General features: G+C 41.1%; 3 protein-coding genes and 1 long non-coding RNA gene across 9 annotated transcripts; 1 reads left to right on the top strand and 3 right to left on the bottom strand.

Moving 5' to 3' along the window:
* Positions 1–1217: 1217 nt before the first annotated feature.
* On the bottom strand, positions 1218–7432 carry tmtops3a (teleost multiple tissue opsin 3a). Its single transcript, XM_086221900.1, has 4 exons — positions 7054–7432; positions 5304–5632; positions 2289–2522; positions 1218–1442 (listed from the first exon to the last, which is right to left on the bottom strand). Exons 1-4 carry the CDS (start codon positions 7430–7432, stop codon positions 1218–1220), a joined length of 1167 nt encoding a protein of 388 aa, XP_086078026.1.
* Positions 7433–9840: 2408 nt separating this feature from the next.
* LOC147251317 (dynein regulatory complex subunit 11-like) lies at positions 9841–17110 on the bottom strand. 6 transcript variants are annotated; one of them, XM_086221893.1, is made up of 19 exons: positions 16827–17109; positions 15877–16042; positions 15441–15560; positions 15063–15224; positions 14908–14979; positions 14264–14469; positions 14083–14167; positions 13904–14014; positions 13675–13744; positions 13212–13318; positions 12988–13068; positions 12797–12858; positions 12608–12702; positions 12205–12312; positions 11923–12122; positions 10927–11013; positions 10658–10835; positions 10337–10575; positions 9841–10225 (listed from the first exon to the last, which is right to left on the bottom strand). In XM_086221893.1, the coding sequence occupies exons 1-19, from the start codon at positions 16835–16837 to the stop codon at positions 10115–10117; spliced, it is 2271 nt and encodes a 756-aa protein (XP_086078019.1). In that variant the 5' UTR covers positions 16838–17109; the 3' UTR covers positions 9841–10114. The 6 variants fall into 6 exon arrangements, with proteins under 6 accessions (XP_086078019.1, XP_086078016.1, XP_086078017.1 ...); XM_086221890.1 differs by having other exon boundaries at positions 15715–16042; positions 16827–17107; XM_086221891.1 differs by having other exon boundaries at positions 12608–12690; positions 15715–16042; positions 16827–17106.
* LOC147251318 (uncharacterized) lies at positions 16334–21354 on the top strand. Its single transcript, XR_015118922.1, has 3 exons — positions 16334–16632; positions 18430–18539; positions 20260–21354. It is a non-coding gene; the product is annotated as an uncharacterized LOC147251318 (long non-coding RNA).
* On the bottom strand, positions 18051–21425 carry vgll1l (vestigial like family member 1-like). The gene is made up of 4 exons (XM_086221902.1): positions 21188–21425; positions 20198–20403; positions 19759–20106; positions 18051–18835 (listed from the first exon to the last, which is right to left on the bottom strand). The coding sequence occupies exons 2-4, from the start codon at positions 20388–20390 to the stop codon at positions 18798–18800; spliced, it is 579 nt and encodes a 192-aa protein (XP_086078028.1). The 5' UTR covers positions 20391–20403; positions 21188–21425; the 3' UTR covers positions 18051–18797.
* Between the last annotated feature and the right edge of the window lie 63 nt (positions 21426–21488).

Genomic DNA, 21488 nt, shown 5'->3' on the forward strand with positions numbered 1-21488 from the left:
TCAACACAAACTTTTAACCAAATTGTAAGGAACTTTTTCTGGCATGAGACCATAATTTGTCAGAGGAGCTATCGGTGTGACATCATCTTAAACTGCAACACCTCCGGAATGCCTTGAGGGAACTGAGGGAATTTGGCAAAAAAGATCTCCGCTTGGATTAATGGATGGACTGAAAACTCTGTGAAGGTCAAAGGTCACTGTTCCCTCAGAAGAACAGGATATCACCTTGAAGAAATAGCGTCAGATATGGACTTCTGTTCATGCCTTGACATGAGAGTATTTTTCATGATCTTTTATGATACACTTTTGTTTTTTAAAACCTTAAATTCTACTTAAACTCAAAGATGATCTGAATTTTTTTTTTTTTTTTTTGGGTGGGGGTTGTTTTAAAGCTCAAGGTTGCTGTGACAGACCCATCTCACGCAGATATAACCATGATGGGGTAATTCTAATCACGAGTTTCCTTCTTGATACTGATTCTAGCACCTTAAGTTATGTACCGGCTAACAGTGTCAGTGGTGTCAGTCACTCCTGCGCAGTAACATGTCAGTTTCGCTATGCTTTTCAAACTCTTCCACTTATGAGAACATATAAAAATACCAGAGGATGTACTCACACACTTCCAGTCTTAACCGATGACGGTTTTAATTTTACATAACAAACTAAGGTCATTCATTAGTTTGTAATTCTTTATTAGTGGAACCTTTCAGGCTCTCAAAGAAACAAAGGACTCATTTAATGTGACGTTCAGAACATTTCTGTTTTTACAGCGTTTATTCAAAACATTTATATTCTACTCGCATGACGGAAGGTGAACCCATGAGATGGGCTCAGATGGCACAGGATTAACATTCTAATATCACACAAGTCTTAAGGTTAAAACTGAGAGCAAGCGTTAAGAAAGGTACAAGGCAAATGTGTGTCTTTTTGCTGGAGTTTGGGTTTGATGGGAACATTAAGGAATCGGTTGTGTGTGTGTGTGTGTGTGTGTGTGTGTGTGTGTGTGTGTGTGTGTGTGTGTGTGTGTGTGTGTGTGTGTGTGTGTACATATACATGTAAAAAAATTTGAAAAGATAAAAAGATACATCTCTACAGATGGGATATGGAGGAAAAAAACAGAAAAGCAAACTACTTATACGGAATTTGCAGGATCAAGAAGAAGCTTTGCTTTATCTTCTTCATGTCCCATCTGTGGGGTTCTGAAGATGGAGAAACTTTCATGGAGTGTAGTGAACAACTAGTGTGTGATGGTTATTTTGCCGGCTGCACTGATGTACATTTCTGGAGCTGCAGAGGATCTGCGGCGGTGAAGAGCTGAGAGAGGCTCGTCTGTGAACGGCGAAGAAGCCAGACAACGGCGTCTTGGGGGTTGGCTGGTCCACCCCTACAGCAGGCTGAGGCTCTCCTTCGCACTTGATGAAGGCCACGAAACATCTGTAAAACTATTTGAAAGAAAATAAGTCATTAATCAAACTACAGCTAACAGCCTGGAATAATTTCCATTTCTATTTCATTACGGTTTCTGATAGTGATGTCAAACAGGGTTTAATTACACAATCAATTTCAAACAAAACACTCCAAAGCCTTTAAGGTAAAATCATTAACAAATGCTTTAGAAATGTTGATTATTATTGCAGATGTAATATTGTCTTCATCACCAGATGAGGGTAGATAAAAGCAATCAGCTAATTAAACCTTGAGTTGTGCCCAGAGGACGACAACCTGGATCACCTGCAATTTTCTGTTGTCAAATGTATTATCATGCACGGCCCTTTCAGCGCTTTCACTGACAGAATATCTCATGGTACCGGCCCTCTGGCACATCAAAGAAACATCAAAGTTGTCTGTGATCAGAATATACGTCCTACGGGTTTTCAAGGTGTGATTTTGTTTTTCTGCCAAAGTAACAAGAGCAAGATTGATTTGCAGGCTGGATTATCAGACCACAACCTCTTTGAACTTCAACAATGACCCAGGCTTGTCTTCAACCGCCCCCCTCCCCAGTTTAGCTGCCGTAGATGTAGTCGGCCATGCTGCTCCCATGGTGCACTGAGCTCCTCTTTCCTCCACCCACATGCTTCACCAGATTGTCAGTTTCCTTAAGGGTAAGAATATATCAGAGATTCAAAAGATTTATTTTAAAAAAAAAATCATTCAGGAATCTTGGAGGAGCTCTTTATATTGACTTGGACCGTGACATAATTCACTCACCCCCCTAAGGCATTGACTCCAGCAATAAACCCACGGTCCAGAATCTGGGTCCTATTTCATCTGCTCACACCACCCACCTGGTTGTTGAGGAACACATAGATGACCGGGTTGACGACAGTGCTGAACTTGGCCAGTATTGACGGCACCACGCTAGCCAGGGGGGTGACCAGTTCCGACCTCCCGAAGGTGACCATCAGGGCCATGATACCATAGGGCATCCAGCACAGCAGGTAACCAGACACCATGGACAGGACCATCACCAAAATGTGCTGCTCTCTACGCTGAGCCGTCAGCAGATTGATCTTCCCCACCTGGGCACATGAAAGAGGAGGAAGACAGTTAACGTCCTGACAATAAGTCTAAATATTTACTACTAAAAATGCAAAAACATGTTTCACTTATAGTTTGTTAACTTAAATGTTCAACCTTCGTTGTACAGAAACATGTTAAAGGCTTTCCTGATGCTTTTGGCTTTTCATTGAAAACATTCAATGCTATCAAATTATTGCCGTTGTTAAAATGCTGGTACAGGGTAGACAAAGGGGTGCCAGTCGTGCAAAGACAGGTTTGATACACATGACCTTCAACTGAATGTTATGGAGGACATTTCCCTGGATGGTGGTGGTGCAAACTAAAAAAATGTGACTTTTTAACTTGGCTTAAAGACAAGCAGGCATTTCTCTGCTTGCATGAAAGGACCAGTTTGTGGGATCTGGTGCCATCTGGTGGTGAAGTGAAAGACTGCAGGACAGCGTATTGAGGCCTGTGCGTCGGGGTTGAAAACAAAAACTGAGGCTGAAGTCGATGCCTAAATTCTGAGGACGTTACTGTGTTTGCTGGTTCTGGACATACAGAACAACATGGAAAGGTGTAATTGCAGCTGGGTTTATGAAAAGAAAAACAGCAGGAGAGAGTCACAGGCCAAACTGGAAGAGCTCTGCATGCATAGACTGAGATATCCGTTCTCTATCACCAGCCTTTCCCATCCTGCTGATTTGATGAAGCATTGCTCAAATGGATCATAAACAGTATATTATGATTACCACCGTCTCCCTACTGCATGTATGGATTTTATACTCCTGTGGTCACCATCTTGGGTAATTACTGCTCAGATGCTCATCATGGCACTGAGAGCATGAATAAATGAGCTGCCTGCCACAAGAAATCCTCCAGAGAAGACAATCCTGCACCTACACACTCAATTACACTTCACCTTGTATGGTATTAGGCCACTGTGTTTATCCCCATACGTGTGATAAATGTCATCAGGGATTGTTGCATGGCTAAAATACAGAAAAAGACGAATTCACTGTCGGCTTATGCTCCATTTAAACGCTTTTTTTTTTTTACTGAGTACGATTTTGCCATTAAAATGTATATTTTAGTAAATAAACATGGTACTTTTATGAAAGAATGTATCTCTAAACTGTCTGTGTGTTCATATAGGACGAGGGCCCCATACGTAGACTGATCCACAATGACGCTGTTGATATAGATGTCATCTCTCTGGGATTAAGTCACCTTTAAGACGCAGGCAGAAAAATCCACAAACTGATTGCTCAGTTTCTAAGAAAAGCCCAAGGTGCACCTCTCTGCTATAGGGCTAAGCCTTCAGTGTGTAAAGACTGTATCAAAAATAGAGAAGCTTATATAAGAGCAGGTATCCAATAGTGAAGGTTGTTTCCTCCATCTAAAAATACCCTCTTGGTGATTCATTGAGAGAAAAAGTAGCAGGGGTGCATGGAGAGACGTAACAATTCAGGGCCCTTAATTACCAATTATTTGTGTGACTGCAAGGTTTATATAAGCCCTACATGGGTGGGGATGATTCACTGGAAAACCGAAAGGGTCGTGGCCCTCAGAAGAGCAGTGATGCACTGAAGCCCCTCGGACACCTGCTCAGTGTTGGCCCTTGTTCCTGCTCCTGCTGGATATGCGGATTGTAAACAGATGGCTGGGATATCTAAAGATATCTTATCTGGTTAGATGCTACCTTGAAAACATGAGACTGGGTGTGATTGGCAGCTGACAGCCATTGCTCAGTCTTTAAGCCACGCTCTTATGTCCCAAGAGCCACAGCTGAAGCCACTTTAGCAGAGCAAACAAGTCTTTGTCGCTGAGCTGACAGACGTCTTCAAAGGCGGCACTTTTAGCACATTTTGTTCAGACAATGGCAGTTCTGTCGATTTGACATTCTCCCAGTTTTGTGTCTTTTTATGCAGGTAACCACAACATGTCTTCAGTCATACTGAATAATGATGAATTTGGCCATGTTTGAAGTGATAAGGTCAGCTTTATAGTGTCCGGACATCGTGAACCTATCTACACAGGTTGCTATGGGAACCACACATGCGTCAGTGACTTAGCATGCACAGCCTTCAGATGTGAAAGCAAGAATAATGGAACTCCCTCATCTCACCCTCTAAGTCAAGGAATGGAAATCGTCTGTGGCTGAGTGTGGCTGGTATACATTAGACTGAACTGTGCTGATGTCATGGGGCCTGATGTGTGCAACAACCTGATGTCGTCAATGAAGTAGTGACTGGAGGGAACATGTAGATTTTCAAAATTGTCTTGGATTGGATTTGCAAAAAGAGGCTTTTTTTTCTTCTTTTTTGCGCTCCAAATAGTTTAAAATTAATCGGGACACAATCTCGATATACCGAAAATCTGACCTGGGCTGGCAGTCTGTGTTTCCATTGTTTCTGTATCTCAAATATAAATGTTTGAAGACTCAGCATCCATCCATCCATTCATCCATTTTCTATTCTGCTTATCCATTCAGGGTCGTGGTGGGGGGGGGGGGGGTCACCAGTCCATCACAGGGCCATCAGTGCCAATTAGGGGCTCAGTATCTTCCTCAAGGACACTTGGACATGGTGAAGTGAGGATCGGACCAGCGACCCTTCGGTTGCTAGACGGCCATTCTACCTCTATGCCATGCCGCCCCCACCCAGAACAAAATGTGTGTCTTTATATTAGTGAGTCTGTTGATCATAAAACACAAGTTAATCCTGTGTTATACTCTATTGCCAGAACTGCAGTAGTTGGAAATGACACATTGAGCATTCAGCAGCTTGGTTTGGACTCACCCTCCTGATTGCCACCAGGATTCGTCCATATGAGTACAGCATGAGCAGAAGAGGCAGCAGCAGACAGAAGATGAAGAGACACAACACATATGAGACACTGGTGGGAGACCGTAGGTGCCACTGGACTGAGCAGGTTGTTCCTGGACCCTCGGGACCATAACTGCTCCAACCCAGGAAAGGAGGCAACGTCCAGAGGAGAGAGTAGAGCCAGCAGCCGCCGACGCACAGCCAAGCCTTCCTGAAATCAGAAATGTCCGCCTTGGAAGCATTCAGCACGGTGGTGTAGCGCTCATAGGAGAGGACAGACAAGGACACCAGGGACACAATCCCTAATAGGAAAGGATGAGGAGATGTTGATGGATACATCGGTAACTGAACACAAAGCTCTCAAAAGTGTGAAAACAAAAGACCATTTCTAGATCAATCCATCAAGGAACTACTGAATGAATTGCACATCATTCAAATTAAATGCAATATTTTCTACATTTCATGTTACAATCTAATGTGCTTTCTTTTAGTCACCAAGACAGGAAATGTCAATCTACTTAAGAAAGGTTAATTCTCTGCAGCTCTAAATGTATCTTATGTGAGAAGCATAAAATACGATGTGAGCAAGTGGCTCGTGTTTGTCGTCAGTCTTAAGTGAACTCGGAGAGGAACAAAGCGTGCATCAACCCAGCAATTACAGTGCAGGCTTGTCTGACTGACAGGATGTTCGCTGCCTGGCTGGGCTCTTCTTACATAAATGTATGAAGGAGGCTGTATCTTTCTGCTTTTATTGAGACAAGCCACACTGATCCTATGAATGTGTGTTTGTCTGTTACACTTTGATACAGACTGACATGTTTGGGTGGAACTCCAGAACATGGAGTATTATTCATGCAAGTAAAGAGGAAGAAAAGCTATCAGTGGATTTAAGGAAAATTCCAACATTCTGGGAAATAAGCTTCAGGAACCGAGACCCAAAGACCCCTTGTTAGCTTAGCAGAATGAATGGAAGTGGATGGGTGGGTTAGCATACCTCCTACAAATCAATACAGCTTTCTTCAAAATGGTCTCTTCTTGAAGGGTCTGTGCAACACATATTATACTATTTAAAATGGTTAAATATTCTTATATCAGACTCCTTGTCGGATCTACTTTCCTGACTGGGCGCAGTGATTCGTCGCATCACTTCAAAAGCCTTTTTTGTAACTGCCGCCAGACTTCTAACACTAAACACTTCCAACTTTGGAAGAGACAGGGGGGAGGATAACACCTGCGCTCAACAAGATCATACACCATCCACTTACACAAAATATAGAATCGAAGGATTTTGGTTTGAGGACTAGTAACTAGCCACAATACAGTTTTATCACAAGCAGAAAAACCTCTTCTGTGTACAATTACTACTCAGTGGTACATGTAACATTATTTAGGTTCTTTCTTGACTAAGATCTCAAACTCTACTATCTCTCGCAGCAATGCCGCTTGCAGTGGATCTTTATATTAAATATAATTGATACAAATTTAATTGCAAATTAGGATTTTTCATGAAGTCTTTACAGCAACTTTGATGATTATAATAAAACGTCCAGAGTTTTGAGATAATTGTAAGTTAAAGGTATGTACACTTAACTCCAAAAGTGCTGCAGTATTCTTTGGTTAGTTCTGATCTCATTATGAGTTTTAACTTTTTGTTTTTATTAGAAAGCATGCTGAACTGAGAACCGGCAGAAATGTGTGATTATACTCATCAGATGTCACTCACCAAAAAAGGAATTAGCGAACCCGTACCACTTGCAGCCGTCCTCTCCAATCAGCCATCTTCCGTACAAACTCGCCGCGAAACTGAAGGGTGTCCCGAAGACGCACACCAGGATGTCGCTCAGGCTGATGTTCAACAGAATGACATTGATTGGTGTCCACAGGGAGCGGAACTTAGCGAAGACCAGCAAAGTGATGAAGTTATTCAGGATTCCAGCCACGAGAATGAAACCGAGGAATACTGCCACCACCGTGTGGCCGGTCCGGCTCAGGCTCAGCCCATCCGGGTTCCGGGGAACGCTGGGGTCCCGCAGGGTGGTGGTGAGGCTGGAGAGGGAACTGTCCGTGGTGCTGAAGTTGCAGCCGCGAATCTGGACGACCATCGCTGAGACGACGAACGGCTGCACGCACGCATGCATACACACATACACACAGTCAGCGAGGAGCGCCAGTCCCTGAACAGCAGCTCAGTGCAGTGAGGGCCGATCTGTCACAGTTATTAGAGAGTGAGGACAGTCCTTTCAGTGACCCCCCCCCCCCACACACACACACACACATACCGTCACTTTACACTATACACACTAGAGAACTAACATGATATGTTCTGAATCTTTATTGACTCACATGCTTATTGGAAAGAATGACAATTCTCTTAACCTTCCATTTTGAGGTTAAAAAAAACAACAACTTGATGCACTTTTGCATCAGAATATAAACGTGATCCAGACAGTGGTGTATATATATATATATATATATATATATATATATATATATATATATATATATATATATATATATATATATATATACATATATATATTTAATTGTGCAAATCTCATTTTGACAACCTTGCAAAGTGAGGACAAATCCTTAATCGCACATTTCTTGTCATCTTTTGCACCCCCCCTCCACACACACACACACACACACACACACACACACACACACACACACACACACACACATACACACACACTCTTACACAGGTTTTCCTAAACTTTTCTGATCAGGAATCCCAAAGTAAACGTCTTGAAACTTGCACCCTATCCCAGGAAGGGCTTGAAGTGTAGAAATGTAGCACACATAAGCACTGCAAGCTCATTTGAATACAGCTACACAGATTAAACATTATCTTTAGAAACAATTAAGGCCTCTTTTTTTTTAAATGGTTGCAGAGTCTATTTTATTTCTGTGTGACCTCACAACCCTGTTTGGGGAACCTCTGCTCTTCTAAAATAAATCTCCTTCTCTCTGGCACACAAACTCTCACCAGTTCTTCTTCATACTCTTCAGTTACACCTGTGAAAATAAAGCAAATCTCTCAAATTCTTTGCTTTCTAACCGCAAATATGGTGCCTTTTGAGGTTTTTGTGCTTTGGGTTTCTACTTTGAGGAATGAATCGAAACTTGAAGAAACAATCATTGAGCTTTAGAAACGTTCATGGCAGATATGGGTCAGATTGAGTGAGCGTCCAAAATGCACTTCTTATTAAATGGTTAGAGTGCAAACTTGGCTTGCTTGCTTTTGCTAAGCTTTGCGTTTTGTATTCATGTGCCAAGTGACTCAGAGTATGTCACCAACACACAAAGACTTACACTTGTTCAGCATTTTCTCTTTTGTAGGCTACAACCTGGAATGGGGGGGGGGGGGGGGGGGTGAACCAATTTCCCACATATCTATATTTTCCTTTAAGTTATATATAAGATAATAAATGCCTGCTAGGGTCAAATATACTAGAAAATGCAAAAACAACATACTTTGCCCAAGCTACAATACTCAAGATATGACCTTTCAAAATACAATTATGTGTGTAATCCTTTATTATGAAAACGCAATAAAGCCACTTTCTACTCCTTCATGGAAAGTTAAAACAGAATAGATGATGAAATAGCATCAAATTATTTTATGTGACACCCCACTGTATCTGTTTATTCCTGTGTGTGCACAAGTGTGTTTCAAGTACAGGGTATGCACCGACGACGCACGCCGCTCTTTGATCGCTGCCATCAGGGGAAATCTCAGTAAAGCTCAATTGCTATGGTCACGGGATGTAACCAGGAATCTATATGCTGGAGTCTCAGAAACCTAATGCCCCTCTTCTACTTCTACAATCAGTGTTATTGGCTTGTTGAAAGCTCAATGGGCAGCAATCACTGCAGAGCCACTCACTCTGCTCCATCACATGGACATCTGATCATGTTGATTATTCCCTATGAATGGGAAGAGGGCGAATTATGGTTTGGAACCTGCAGGGCGGCTAAATCTGCACCTGAGCAAACAAAATGCAGCTTGAAGGAATCAGAACGATAAACTACAACTCTTCCCACTTCAACATCATGTTGATGTTGAATCCACCTCCATAGGGAGCTTTGGGAAAGCAGAACAAAACTCAAGGTATAAAAATGCTCCAACAAAAGTGCCATAGTCATGAAGTTCAATTTAAGAATCACCCAATGTACTCGGCTGTTTCGTTAAGGCTACTTTTGCACAATGTTCTCACTCAATGAATGAAAGTGTGAACATGTAATGAGGGAAAAGCACAAACAGGTGAATAGAACTGAGGAAATCAGGGACAGTGATGAAGATATAAAGTGCGCGTACTCCGAAAACAGCTTTTGTATTGACTTGGTAAAAGCCGGGAGACACATTTGTGATAAAAACTGTTCACCTGCTTGATGTTGCATTATTGTTTGGCTCCACAGTCTCCACAGCAACAGGTTTCTTTTCAAAGTGAAATTAAACCAGAATCTGTAACTTGATCATATGTGGCACACAGATGAAGACCCAAAATTTACATTAAAAAAACTTTATAACTTTTTAGCATATATGCTCACACAAAATACAGAAAAAAATGCTATGAAATTGTTCCAGACCTGGTAATTATCACTTTCAAATTCTCTTCCAGGTTTTTTTGCGTCCATGGGAACCCTGTTTCTTAATCTGTATTTAAGCCCAAACATTTGCATCCACATTCTCCCTACCACTCTTTTTCTTAAGTCCACCAATATCTAGTTTATCAACTGTCACACTCCGTCTCTCGTCAGCAGCTGTTCACTGATGACTCCTATTTCTTCCCTTTCTTTGTCACATTGGCTTTAGCTTGTGGCTGCTGCTCTTCCTCTCCTGAGGCAGCCTTAATACGCTTCTTTTCCAAGGGGGTCATTGCATACCAATTCTGGTGGGGGAAAAACAAAAACACAAATTCAACAATAAAAGCATATGGAATATTATTAATATTATAGTCCCTTTATAGAAGTAAATTCAAAATTATGAGGACAAACTGTACTTTAAGTGCTTCTTCTTCTTCAAACACAGGGTCCATTTCTGCCAACGGGAAAAGAAACTCCTGGGCCATCAGAGGTATTTTTGCCTGCTGCATCAGGATCCGACTCTTGGTGACAACACTCTGGATGGCCTGGACCATGTGACCTGGAGTGTAGCCATCGGAGACTTGTGCCAGGGAGTTGGCGTCCAAAGCTCTCGTTACTTCGCCTCCCTGCTTTTGGATCAGCTGCTTCCATAAGACTGAAAACACAAAGTGATAAAGATTTCCAAATTTATTTTTTGTATTTTTATTGTTAACTCACCATAATGTGCCCTTTCTTACTGAATCTGCAGAGGTGGTCGGGTCTTGGGATGAGGATGATTTTGCTGTACATTTCACACAGTGACTTCATGTCAGTACTGTGGGGGTTTTTAGTGGTTCCTACTAGAAGAAGGCGATCCTCCCCTTTGACCGACTTGAGTATCTTGAGCAAATTCTTCTTCAAGCGTGTTGGTTCTAACTGGAAACACATGTAAAATGCCTTCAATTACAACGTGAACAGAAAAATTAAACATTTAAAGCCGCTCTGCTTTTACGTTTCGCTGGAATACCTTTTTTTCTTCCTTGGGTACTTTCTTATAAAACATTTTCTCTGCATCTTCAATCCATATGACCGAAGGTTGCAGCAGCCTTGCTACCTATGTGGAAGTGATAAAGAAACTATTCTATTCGTACTTTCTGGTCCTGCCACAACACATGAATGCCTACAATAAAAACTCTGAGAAAACTGTGCAGAAATATCACAATGATAAATTGACCTATTAGGGTTATGTATGTACAAATTCTACTGCCAACTGCCCAGCATACTGCGAACTACTGTTAAAGAATATGCATTGTTAGCATTATCTCAGGGCTTTTTACTTAAAGTGACACTTCACCCAAAAATACATTTTGTCTCTCTAAAACCAAAGGTGTTTTTACTGCTGTTTCTCTTCTTTCTGACTCAAGAATGGGGAAAGAGCCGGCAATGTACATTTAGCTGGAAGCTAAAGGTTGCTGACTGCTACACGGTCACTCAACTCACATCTTCTTTATCCAGCTATACGCTCGGTGGTCTGAAAAATGCTTGGATTTGAGCTAAAAACGAACTATAATGGTTTTGCTTATAGTATATGTTTTTTTAGGGGGGCTCAAATCAAAGTGCCTGTGGATTATTGAGCATGAAGCCGATGTGAATTATGCAGGACAGTTCCCTTGACAGTTTATCAGGAGCTGTTTTTTGACTGTTTTGCTGTTGCTAACCGTTTGTAGCCATTAGCTTCAAGCTAGATGTATGTTACTGGCTCTTTCTGAAACCTGGAGTCACAAATAAGAATGTGTAGAATGTGTGTGTGTGTGTGTGTGGGGGGGGGGCATAAGCTCAAGACACCCATTGTGAGTGTGTGAAAGGTAAAAGACACTTGTTGGGTAAAGTATCACTTTAAAGTGCATCTTCTGAAGATCTCTGATCTCCTTCACTTCACTTATGAGTTGGATTCTGTAGATGTAGTTCACACCAACACAGATACGGTCTCGCAGCAGTTATTTATTATAGAAATGTGTTTTACCTTAAAGACCATGTGGAGCATCATCGCCAAGCCGCTCTTGCCTGGGTATTTTCCAGCAGTGTTCAGGGGGGACAGGTCAAACAGGCTAGCACCTGTCTCCTGGCAGATTGAATGGACCAGCATCTTCTTACCGACACCGGATGGCCCCGCCAGCAGGATGCCCTTTATCAGGGGAGCCTTCTCATGAACCATCTGACAACCTGCAAGCAATGGACACCGAATGTTTAACCAATAAAAAAAAAAAGTTCATTTTTTCTTGCCTCTAGGAGCTGAAACTCATACCTAAAGGTAAAACCGCATACAGAGATAAGACTTGTCGCACATCTGACAATGATGGCGTTGGTTCAATGCCTTTTTGCCTCTGTTTAGCTCCGCTGTAATTGAAAGTACCTAAAAATATGACAGGAGGAAAGCCGTATCAGACCACGCGCTGATGTTTGGCACAGCAAATCAATGAGGAATTTGCAAGAAAAAGTTTAAAATTCATTCATTCACCACAATGACGACCAACATTTTACAATGTTTTGGCAATGATGAACCAGAAGAGGTCAGCAAATAACTACTAAACTAATTCTAGATTCATTTATGGTCACAATTAGCTGGGTCCTACAAGTTCTGTAAGGTGGCAATACATGGATTGCAATCACATTTAATAATCAAAAAGAACCATGGAGGAATATCTTACCCAGGAAGTCCTTCATCCTGACAGCGTTAGGCTGTTTCAACAAGCCCTGCTCCACCAGCTCCTCACACAGAGACTCCAGAGTCCTAGAAATGAATCTGCTTTTCTCATCATCTTCTCCAGCATTTGCGATGACTAATTTCATCAACACCTCACCACTAAACTCAATGAAACTCACGAGTATGAGCTCACCTATTCTCTGTCAAATCTTTCTCTTTTTTCTTCCCCTTCCCAGTTTTGGATGGCTTTTTTTTCTGTGCGATAAAAAGATAAATATCACAACTCACAACAGATATTTGTAAAAAAACAAAAAAAAAATGCAGTCTGTGAAACTACAAGGTTTTATATGAGATAATGTGTGAAATTTCATTTAATTTTCACACCTTAGCCTTTGGTTTCCCACCTTTGCCTTTTCCCACACCCAGCTTCAATTCAGCCAGCTCCTTACTCATCTCCTCATCCACCTGACGAAAAGCAGCGCAGAAGAACTACTGGTGATCAAGTTTGACTGAGATATTGATAAGAATCAGTGTCCAGTTATCCGTTAGTTGTTGCTTCTATTAATGATCCTATTTTTGGAGAAGCTTCGTGGTTCTATAGCACTGACCAGTCCTCGAATCTCTTCCTTAAACTCCCGTCTCTTTTCCTCCTTGATCAACTCCACCTCCAATCTCGCACTGACATTTCCAGACTCAATGCGGGGTTTCCAAAACTCTGTGAATAACAAACTGGATTGTGCTTTACTACGGGAGAAGTAGTCTATTGCTGTTGCGAGTAGGGGGCAAGTGGCCAAAACACAAAACAGCAGTTTCCCCTCGGTTACATGACAGGAACATTGTAACTTTTTGGGAAATGCGCTCTACTATCCCACAGCAAGAGGAGCTAACTGTTGTCTGGAGTGACATAATGTACACAGAGAAGAGAGAATTATATCTCATGTATCAGCTTCTCTGGTACTAACTGTCAATATAAATAAGCAGAGTTTTAAATATGTATATATATATATATATATATATTTTTTTTTTTTTTTTCACACTGGATGTTTTAACCATTTGTGCATTTAAACATACCCTCAAAGGTTTTGCTTCCTGCTTCCAAGTCTGACAGGAAAGCTGAAGGCAGCATTTTCAGCCCTTCTTCCTGTGATTCGTCAAAGTTCATAAGTTTGGGGCTCAGGGAGTTACAGTGAAATCTCAGTTACTTTATACAGTTTTTCCTTTTAAAATAAGATGACATCACAAGAGTTTTCTGAATGTCGTCTAAATTAAAGGATGATTTAATAGAAGTGTGAGCTCTTACCGCTTTATCATCCTTCCCCTTGTCCTGCTTCTGCTTTCCCTCTTTTTCTACCTTCTGTTTAGGTTTCTTATTGGACTCCTCCTCCATCTTAGCAGCGAGTTCTTCCATCAGCTGAAAAGAATACACACACCAAACTGAACCACCATTCAACTATACTTTTGACTGAGTCTGTATTTTACCTGCTGACGGGTCTTTTCAGAAAAAATGAGAGTGGAACCTCCTTTCTCTTTGTCTGGGTAGTCTGGGAACAACCCTGTAGCATCCCTGTGCAAAAAGGGACACAACAGAAGAAAAAAAACTTGATTCATTTCACTTAATATACATATTTTTCTCGAAATAAATATCACAGTAAGTCCTTACCTACATTCCCAAAACCATTGTCTGATTTGTTCTTTCATGGTGTTTTTCAGGTCAGGGCCCTCCACCTGTCGTATCTGGTCTGTGACAGCCACTAAGGTCCGGAGGTAGCCGTCCTCATGCTCCTTCTGCTTAATCTGTCTGGAAACTTTTCTAGCTTTCATGCGGATTTGTGCAGAACTTGGATGTTCAAATTTTGGATCCATGGCCTGATGCGGAAGTTAGCAAAATACATGCGGTGTATATTGTTTCAGTCCCAAACAGAAAAAGGGAAAAGGCAATCGTATGAAGCTTTTCTTTCTACAGATATCTGGAACTACTGCATCACAGTTGCATGCCCTCACAATGTGTGCCTGCCACCATGACACTGCTCGTCCTTGAGTTCTGATAGTTGTTTGCATTGTATGTGGAGAAATTCCCTAAAGCCGTTTCAGAGAGGTCACTTTAATGGAAAACAGATTGTACAACCAGACAACTTGAAAACACAGCGCTTATAGGATTTGCCACTGCGGAACTGTACTACAAATAAATAGCAGAATTCTGATAGTAGACAAAAATGACATTCATGAACAAAACTATGCATAAAAGCAGCAAATTTCTTCCCTTAGCAAAGACATGTTGCAAAAGTGGTATCCTGCTTCACTCACCCATCCCATTAAAATATCCTCTTCATCTCGAGCAACCTTTATCGCTTTCCTGGCTCGGTAGCCCCTCCACACCTGCAAATCACATTCATGACACTTTAAGCATCAAAGATATGACAAATCCTAAAAAAAAACAATGCTTGCTGATAACAAAACACCTTCTGAATGCAAAGTGCAGCCAAGTCATGGTCAGTTCTCCCTGGATTCTTGGTCCTGCCCTGTTGTTTCGACGTCGCCCTCAGGCGTCCTTGGCGGGCCCTGACTGCCACTTGAATGATCTTAACAGCCTCTTCTAGACTCATTTCCTTGGCCATTGCAGGCTTATGAAAGAGAAAGACATATTTATACATGCACTGGTTTGGCACTGATAATGTCAGGAATGAGCACAAACAATTTTTGTATTCCCCAGACTATGTGGCAAACTTTCATTCTGTATGCATTTCTATGTAAAAGAAAAACACTTATTGAAGAAGTAAGAACATCTTGAGTCCTTCACGTGAGGAATACAATAGTATTTTAGCTTGTTTCCAACTCACCTCTGGGCTCTCAGTAACTTTGACCTTGTTAAAGATATTTGACAGCATTTTCTTTCGCACTCGGATTTCTTCGCTGCATTCACTCAAGAAATAGTGAGGGATTGGGATCTCGAGGTCAAGCTAGAGAAACAACAAAGAGAAAAGCTCTGGAATTTCCGGGGAGACGTTTATGATAAATCAAAAGCCAGATGTGGATAAAGAAATTGTTTTTCTCTTTTCAGGATGATGACCCAATTTCAATTAAATTTCACTTATTTTCAAAAATAAAACTCACAGGTGTGAGCTTCAGGTCATTGAGGACATCCTCCATGTAGTTGTACTCTGAAAACTGTATTTCCACCATTTCATTCTTCAACTCCAAGACTCTCCCCATCACACCATCAAGCATCACTCGAATAAGTTGTCTCTTCTGATGGTGGATCATCTGGTCACAGACCTTCTCCAGTTTTCGGAAGACTTGGATGTAGCGCACATAAAGCTTGGCAAGACGGTGGAAGAACGCTTCCCGGTCATTTTCCGGGTGGGGGGGTTTTGCTGGCTTTTCCTCAGTTAGCAGGCAGCTCAACTCTAACTGGGCATCTACCCACAGCTTGTTGTACGTCCTAGAAGAGTACACAAAGCTAATGAGGGGAGGAGGGCACCAATGGAAATTTTCATGAATGGCGGGCAAGCCGTAGTCAGACAAAATCATATGATGGTTTGTGAAGGGGGCCCCAAAGTTTTTCCTCTGAAGGACGAACACAAAACAAACATATTGAGCAGTGATTTCGGCAGAGCTGCCTCATCAAAATCGAATATAATTTTTTTTTCCTCACAAAAAATAAAGAAAATGAAATAAGCAGTCTTTTACAGCCTGATTTTAAAATTACTTCTTTTTTTTTTTTTACCAATTGGTCAGTTATTTATCTATTTATTATTTACATCTAGCAAGCAAAGTTAACCTTGTGTTGGGCTGAATTTGGCCCCTGTGCCCCACTTTGGGCAACCCTACACTGTGGACATCATACACTAACAAGGGAATATTAATACAATACAAGATGAAAGATGCTCTGTGTGTGCTAAGTTTCTGGCAGTTGGCAAAATCATCATGATCAAATATTAATGGCTCATCATTCACCAGAATAGCACTGACATCGAACATTGGCTGGCAGGTCTCTCTGCATTAATCACTGGGGTTTTTCCAACTTCATTTGTAAGTTGTATGTTTCAAGTTTCATTCTTGTGATATCATTGTTTTCAGCTGTGCTGTTGCTAACCGACTGTTAGCGCTAACATTAACAGTATTTCAGAGCGAACAAGCGCGCTCTCAGAGGTTTAATTTTAGCTGAGCAGGCTAACTGAAATGTAAGCTAGCGACACTGCAAAAAAAATGGTGAGAAATTTTACCTTTGTGACATTTCTTTGCTGGCAGACAGAGTATTTTAGTTTTTAGAGTCTCTTATCTTGTTGCTATATATAGGATTACACTGTCAAACCAACCCTAAAGTAGGCTAAAGTGTCTCAAACATGAGCTGGGTTCTAACCAGTTGATATGAGATGACAGTTTACTTAGGACTGGTCTGTCTCCATAGCGACACTCATCCTGGAAGTAACTTGTCTGTTTTCTTTCTGGTGAAATTGTGAATATTACAATGGGCTAATCAGGGTTAACAAGCGTTCTAGTTCACCTCAGTTACGTTAAAAGCTTGTTAACCCTTTTGGTTCTCAAGGCAATTGTGACATCAGCCAATGACTCAAAGCCATGTCACACAAGGAATGGCGTTTCAGAAGCCAGGCCTTTTTTTTTTTTTTTTTTTTTTTTACAAGACTTCGCGATTTGACTTCATGAGTTGACAAGTGCCATTTGAAAGCAATATTAAATTATACTGCAAATACAAGACTTGCAAATAAACCTAGGCTAGACTAGGCTACGCAAGGCATTATAATTACTGGACGGGCGGCACAGTGGTGCAGTGGTCAGCACTGTCGCCTCTCAGCAAGAAGGTTCCAGGTTCGAGCCCCGGCTTGGGCAAGGGATCTTTCTGTGTGGAGTGTGTGTTCTCCCTGTTCCTGCGTAGGTTCTCTCTGGTACTCCAGCTTCCTCCCACAGTCCAAAGACATCAAGAGGGGACGAGGCTGACTGATACTCTAAATTGCCCGTAGGGGTGACTGTGAGTGTGAATGGCCCTGCCATGGACTGGTGACCCATCCAGGGTGAACCCAAAGCCTGCTGGGATAGGCTCTAGCCCCCCCACGACCCTTAACAGGATAAGTGGTAGTAGGATGGAGTATCAGCAGAGTCCTCTACGCCCCCCCTGCTGTGATGGTATCTAGTGGTCAATAGATGGCGATATTAATCACTATGCAAACACTGGCTGGTGATGAAAGGCAAGAGTAAACTGAGACATGCATGACCACCCAAATAGTAGAGCATGAAGTTGAGCCTGTTTATTCAGCTATTTGTTTTCCTAAAAATTGTTGTCTCATGTACTTTCAAATATTAAGTAGGAAAGACAAAATGACGATACATATGTTTTTATTTCCATATGATGATTTTATATCTAGTTTCATGAACAACAGCCATAAAATTATTAAAATGTGGTTGTTTGATATTTATATGATCACCTAGACCTCAGCGTTACAGTTGAGGTAACAATTTGGCCTGTAGGTGTCAGTATTGTGCAAGATCTGTTGTCTGATGTTGACTGTACATGTGAAAAAGACACTAAATTCAGCGATGAGCCCCGTTTTTAGATCTTCGTTTGTCTGTAAATATATTTATTTAAGTTTATATATACAATTACATTTTTTTTTAACTGTACAATACACTTGGCTGGCAGAAAACAAGTCATCAACACAGAACTGTCATTTTCATTTTGTGGTCATTTGCATGTGCACAAAACCATTTAACCAATTCAAATCCACCTAAACAAACCAGGAGAAAAATATCAACAACAACATACACATTTAACAGGCTCACCACTTTAAATTAATACTGGTTCCTTTATAGGTGTAGGCCCAATAAGAAGAAAATGCCCTCCATCCACACCGCTGCAAAGAAAGCAGCAACATTTGCCATCCTCAGAGATCAACACGTGGAGCGACCAAGTTGAAGAACAGGTTTGTCGGAGAGTGCTCCCTCTCAGGACGTTCTTCTTTTTCTTTTTTCCTACTTGCAGTTATTGCACGCTCCGGCACTTAAGACCCGCACAATGACGGCAATGGATATGCCAGTGTTTTCCCAATTGTTTAAGCAAAAACTCAGAAGCTTCTTTTACTGAATCTTACAGCGCCAACTCCGAGACTTCATATAAAGTCACAGACATGTTGGGAAGTTAAACCAATTCTCTCGTCTCCACTGCATCTGCCAGAATCTCCTCAGTACCAGTACAAGTCTTTCTTGTCCGCACGTTGTCCTGACAAAGACACAAAGGTGAAGCAGCTCAAATTTGCGTATGTCCATGTGTGCATTCTCAGAATTATGCCTCAGTAGATTCCAAGCAACGAAAACCAGGAAATAAATCACTGTTAAAAAGTAGTCACCAAGCAACAATTAGAGATGTCAAATGATGTGTTCATAACAGGAAATATGAATTCTGACCACTTTTCTCATGAACCAACCACACTGACTTGTTACCCAGAATGCATCACATTTATAACATACGAGATAAGGTGATTAGAATAAATGTGGTTTGAATATATGAGAACATTTTGTCATAAATGAACTTCTCTTTGATGAATTCATAAAACATTTGTGCATTTGCAGTAAAAGCCTCTGAATATGTGATGCCTCTATTTTACCTGAAGGATGCAAAAATGAAACCAATCATTACTGGTTGGTATATTCATGGTAAATTGATACAGACTAAGGGTACTTTCACAATTAGCGCAATATGCACAGCAGAGTCAGAGAAACTTAGAATTAATCATTTTCAACACAGCATAACTGTTTTTACATTCATCTAGAGGAAGAGGGCATTGTGACTTGCTTCACAGCCACTCATGCTTTAGTATGTAACTCCATTTATAGACTACGCTGGATCCAGAAGTTAGATTACAATTTACAATTTTACTTCATTTGAACTCGAAGGAAGACATGTTATTTTAAGATACTTTTATATAAATTCTAAATATATATATATATATGTATATATATATATATATATATATATATATATATATATATATATATATATATATATATATATATATATATATATATATATATATATATACACATATACATACACCGGTATATATGCCCTGAGATCTTTCTCCAAGGTGAAGTAGCCCTGATGGCATCACCATGGCAGATGTTGTACCACAGCTGGAGGCTTACCAGGTTCAAAATCCACAGAGTCTCTAAATACTGGAGGCACCGTCCAGTTGGGAAGCAGTTCTGGCTTGGAGCTGGAGGCCATGTTGTGCCCCATCTCACTCCGGTCACTGTGTAGTAAGTTGAGTAAGGACGTGGCATACTGCTGCCCAGTGACACTCAGACCCTCCTGAGACAGGGAGTATGCAGAGGACGGTAACGCTGGACTCTCTCCTGTTCTAGCAATGAAAGAGTGCCATGGTCCAGGAGGGTTGTCTGCAGGGCTGAAGGTCAGGCAATGCCCTCCAAGAGGAGGAACTTGTGACTCTGAGTACGACTCAGCAGCAATTCCCTGACAGGGGATGTTTTCCTCTGCAGGGAACGACAAAAAGAACTCTGAGGAATGGGACATATTCCCTGTTTGTAATCAGGAATGTAAATCTGATTTACTGTGTGTGCTTACCCAGTTTAATTGTTTTACGCATCCTCTTTGTTTTCATTGTGGGACCTGCCTTGGCCTTGCAGACACTGCTGAGAGCACGAGTGAAGTGAGCATCCACCATGCTGCCGATGTCGCCCTGGAAGTAGGTCAGAATGACACACTGAGAGTGTCCCTCCACCTTCACAGCGATGGGATTGTCTGTTCTGTCCTCCATGGGTCAGTTGTGACTAAACAAAAACAGTCAGCAGGATCAGTGATACACAGTTACACCACAAGATGCAGATTTGATACTTTGTTTTATAAGTGAATACTTTTTAATCAAAGTATCAAAACTGCATCAAAAGTATTCACTTTTTAATCTTTGCTAAAGTAAAAAAAAGTAAAACACATGAACATCTCAAAATACATGATGGAAACCTTAAAGATTATGCTTCTAATGTCATTTATGATTTTTATATTATTATAATATAATTCAAGTGTTTACTTATGTCCAATATCCAAAGTGTGTTTCGAGATGATGGTATATTTCTGGTGGATTCAAATTGATTCGCAGATTTATTTAAACTTTTTAAACCTCTCTAGAGTTAAGAATCTATTTGAAGGAAGCTGTTTAAGGCTTGGTTGCAGTGAATGACTGATGACATGAGCTGCATTCTTCCTTCTCTGAAGTAGGCTGACCGAGAGCTTCAACTAATTCTATAAACTACCTTTTTCTGCGTCGTCAAATATTATGACCCATAAATCCTACCTTATTTTAACATTTAATATCATAGAAAAGACATGAAAACCTCTGTAATGTCCCCTTTAACGACATAAAAGTTGTTACGAGGAATGCCAACATCTGCTGTAATTTACTGAAGGTAAATCAAGAACTTACATGAGGAGATGTTTGAATAAAAGGAGCTGCCAGCCTTGTGCCAGCAATCTCTTTGAAGAAGTGAAATGAAAATAATCTGAAATGACCTCCTTCAGAGCAATGAACTAAATCACTGAGGTTATTGCAGCTCTTACCTGACCTGACGATTGACCGAAGATGACCAAAGAGCGCGTCCTTGCATTGACTGGTCTTAACCAGTTAGTTGCCACCAAAATTATCACTTGGCTTCAGTTCAAGTTATCAGACCTTGATTAAATGAAGAGACCCAACAACAAGTGTCTTTTCTTTCTTCTTTTGCTCTAAGGACAAAACATTTTTCTTCCAGGTCTACCAAAGTTACTGGGAGGGCGTGTGTGAACCGCCGCGTACGCAGAGCTATGACCAGAATGCCATCCGGCGAGTTTATCCAGAATCTCACGCACGGCTTATTAAAAC

Source organism: Aulostomus chinensis, chromosome 13, assembly GCF_037954235.1.
Source record: "Aulostomus chinensis isolate RoL2024-O1b breed Wild chromosome 13, RoL_Achi_v1.0, whole genome shotgun sequence".
In the NCBI taxonomy this organism is placed as follows: domain Eukaryota; kingdom Metazoa; phylum Chordata; class Actinopteri; order Syngnathiformes; family Aulostomidae; genus Aulostomus; species Aulostomus chinensis.

What these genes read in the sequence shown, in the direction of transcription:
- tmtops3a (XM_086221900.1), bottom strand. Translation starts at nt 7,432, where the DNA reads ATGGTCGTCCAGATTCGCGGCTGCAACTTCAGCACCACGGACAGTTCC. An exon ending in GTTCGCTAATTCCTTTTTTG is followed by an intron (nt 5,633 to 7,053) that starts GTGAGTGACATC and finishes CTTTCCTATTAG; the next exon opens with GGATTGTGTCCCTGGTGTCC. An exon ending in TCCTGGTGGCAATCAGGAGG is followed by an intron (nt 2,523 to 5,303) that starts GTGAGTCCAAAC and finishes TCATGTGCCCAG; the next exon opens with GTGGGGAAGATCAATCTGCT.
- LOC147251317 (XM_086221890.1), bottom strand. An exon ending in AGGGGAAGGATGATAAAGCG is followed by an intron (nt 13,745 to 13,903) that starts GTAAGAGCTCAC and finishes GACGAATCACAG; the next exon opens with GAAGAAGGGCTGAAAATGCT. An exon ending in CAGGATGAAGGACTTCCTGG is followed by an intron (nt 12,313 to 12,607) that starts GTAAGATATTCC and finishes TCATATTTTTAG; the next exon opens with GTACTTTCAATTACAGCGGA.
- vgll1l (XM_086221902.1), bottom strand. Translation starts at nt 20,390, where the DNA reads ATGGAGGACAGAACAGACAATCCCATCGCTGTGAAGGTGGAGGGACAC. An exon ending in GCGTAAAACAATTAAACTGG is followed by an intron (nt 20,107 to 20,197) that starts GTAAGCACACAC and finishes CGTTCCCTGCAG; the next exon opens with AGGAAAACATCCCCTGTCAG. An exon ending in CTCTGTGGATTTTGAACCTG is followed by an intron (nt 18,836 to 19,758) that starts GTAAGCCTCCAG and finishes TGTCTTTGTCAG; the next exon opens with GACAACGTGCGGACAAGAAA.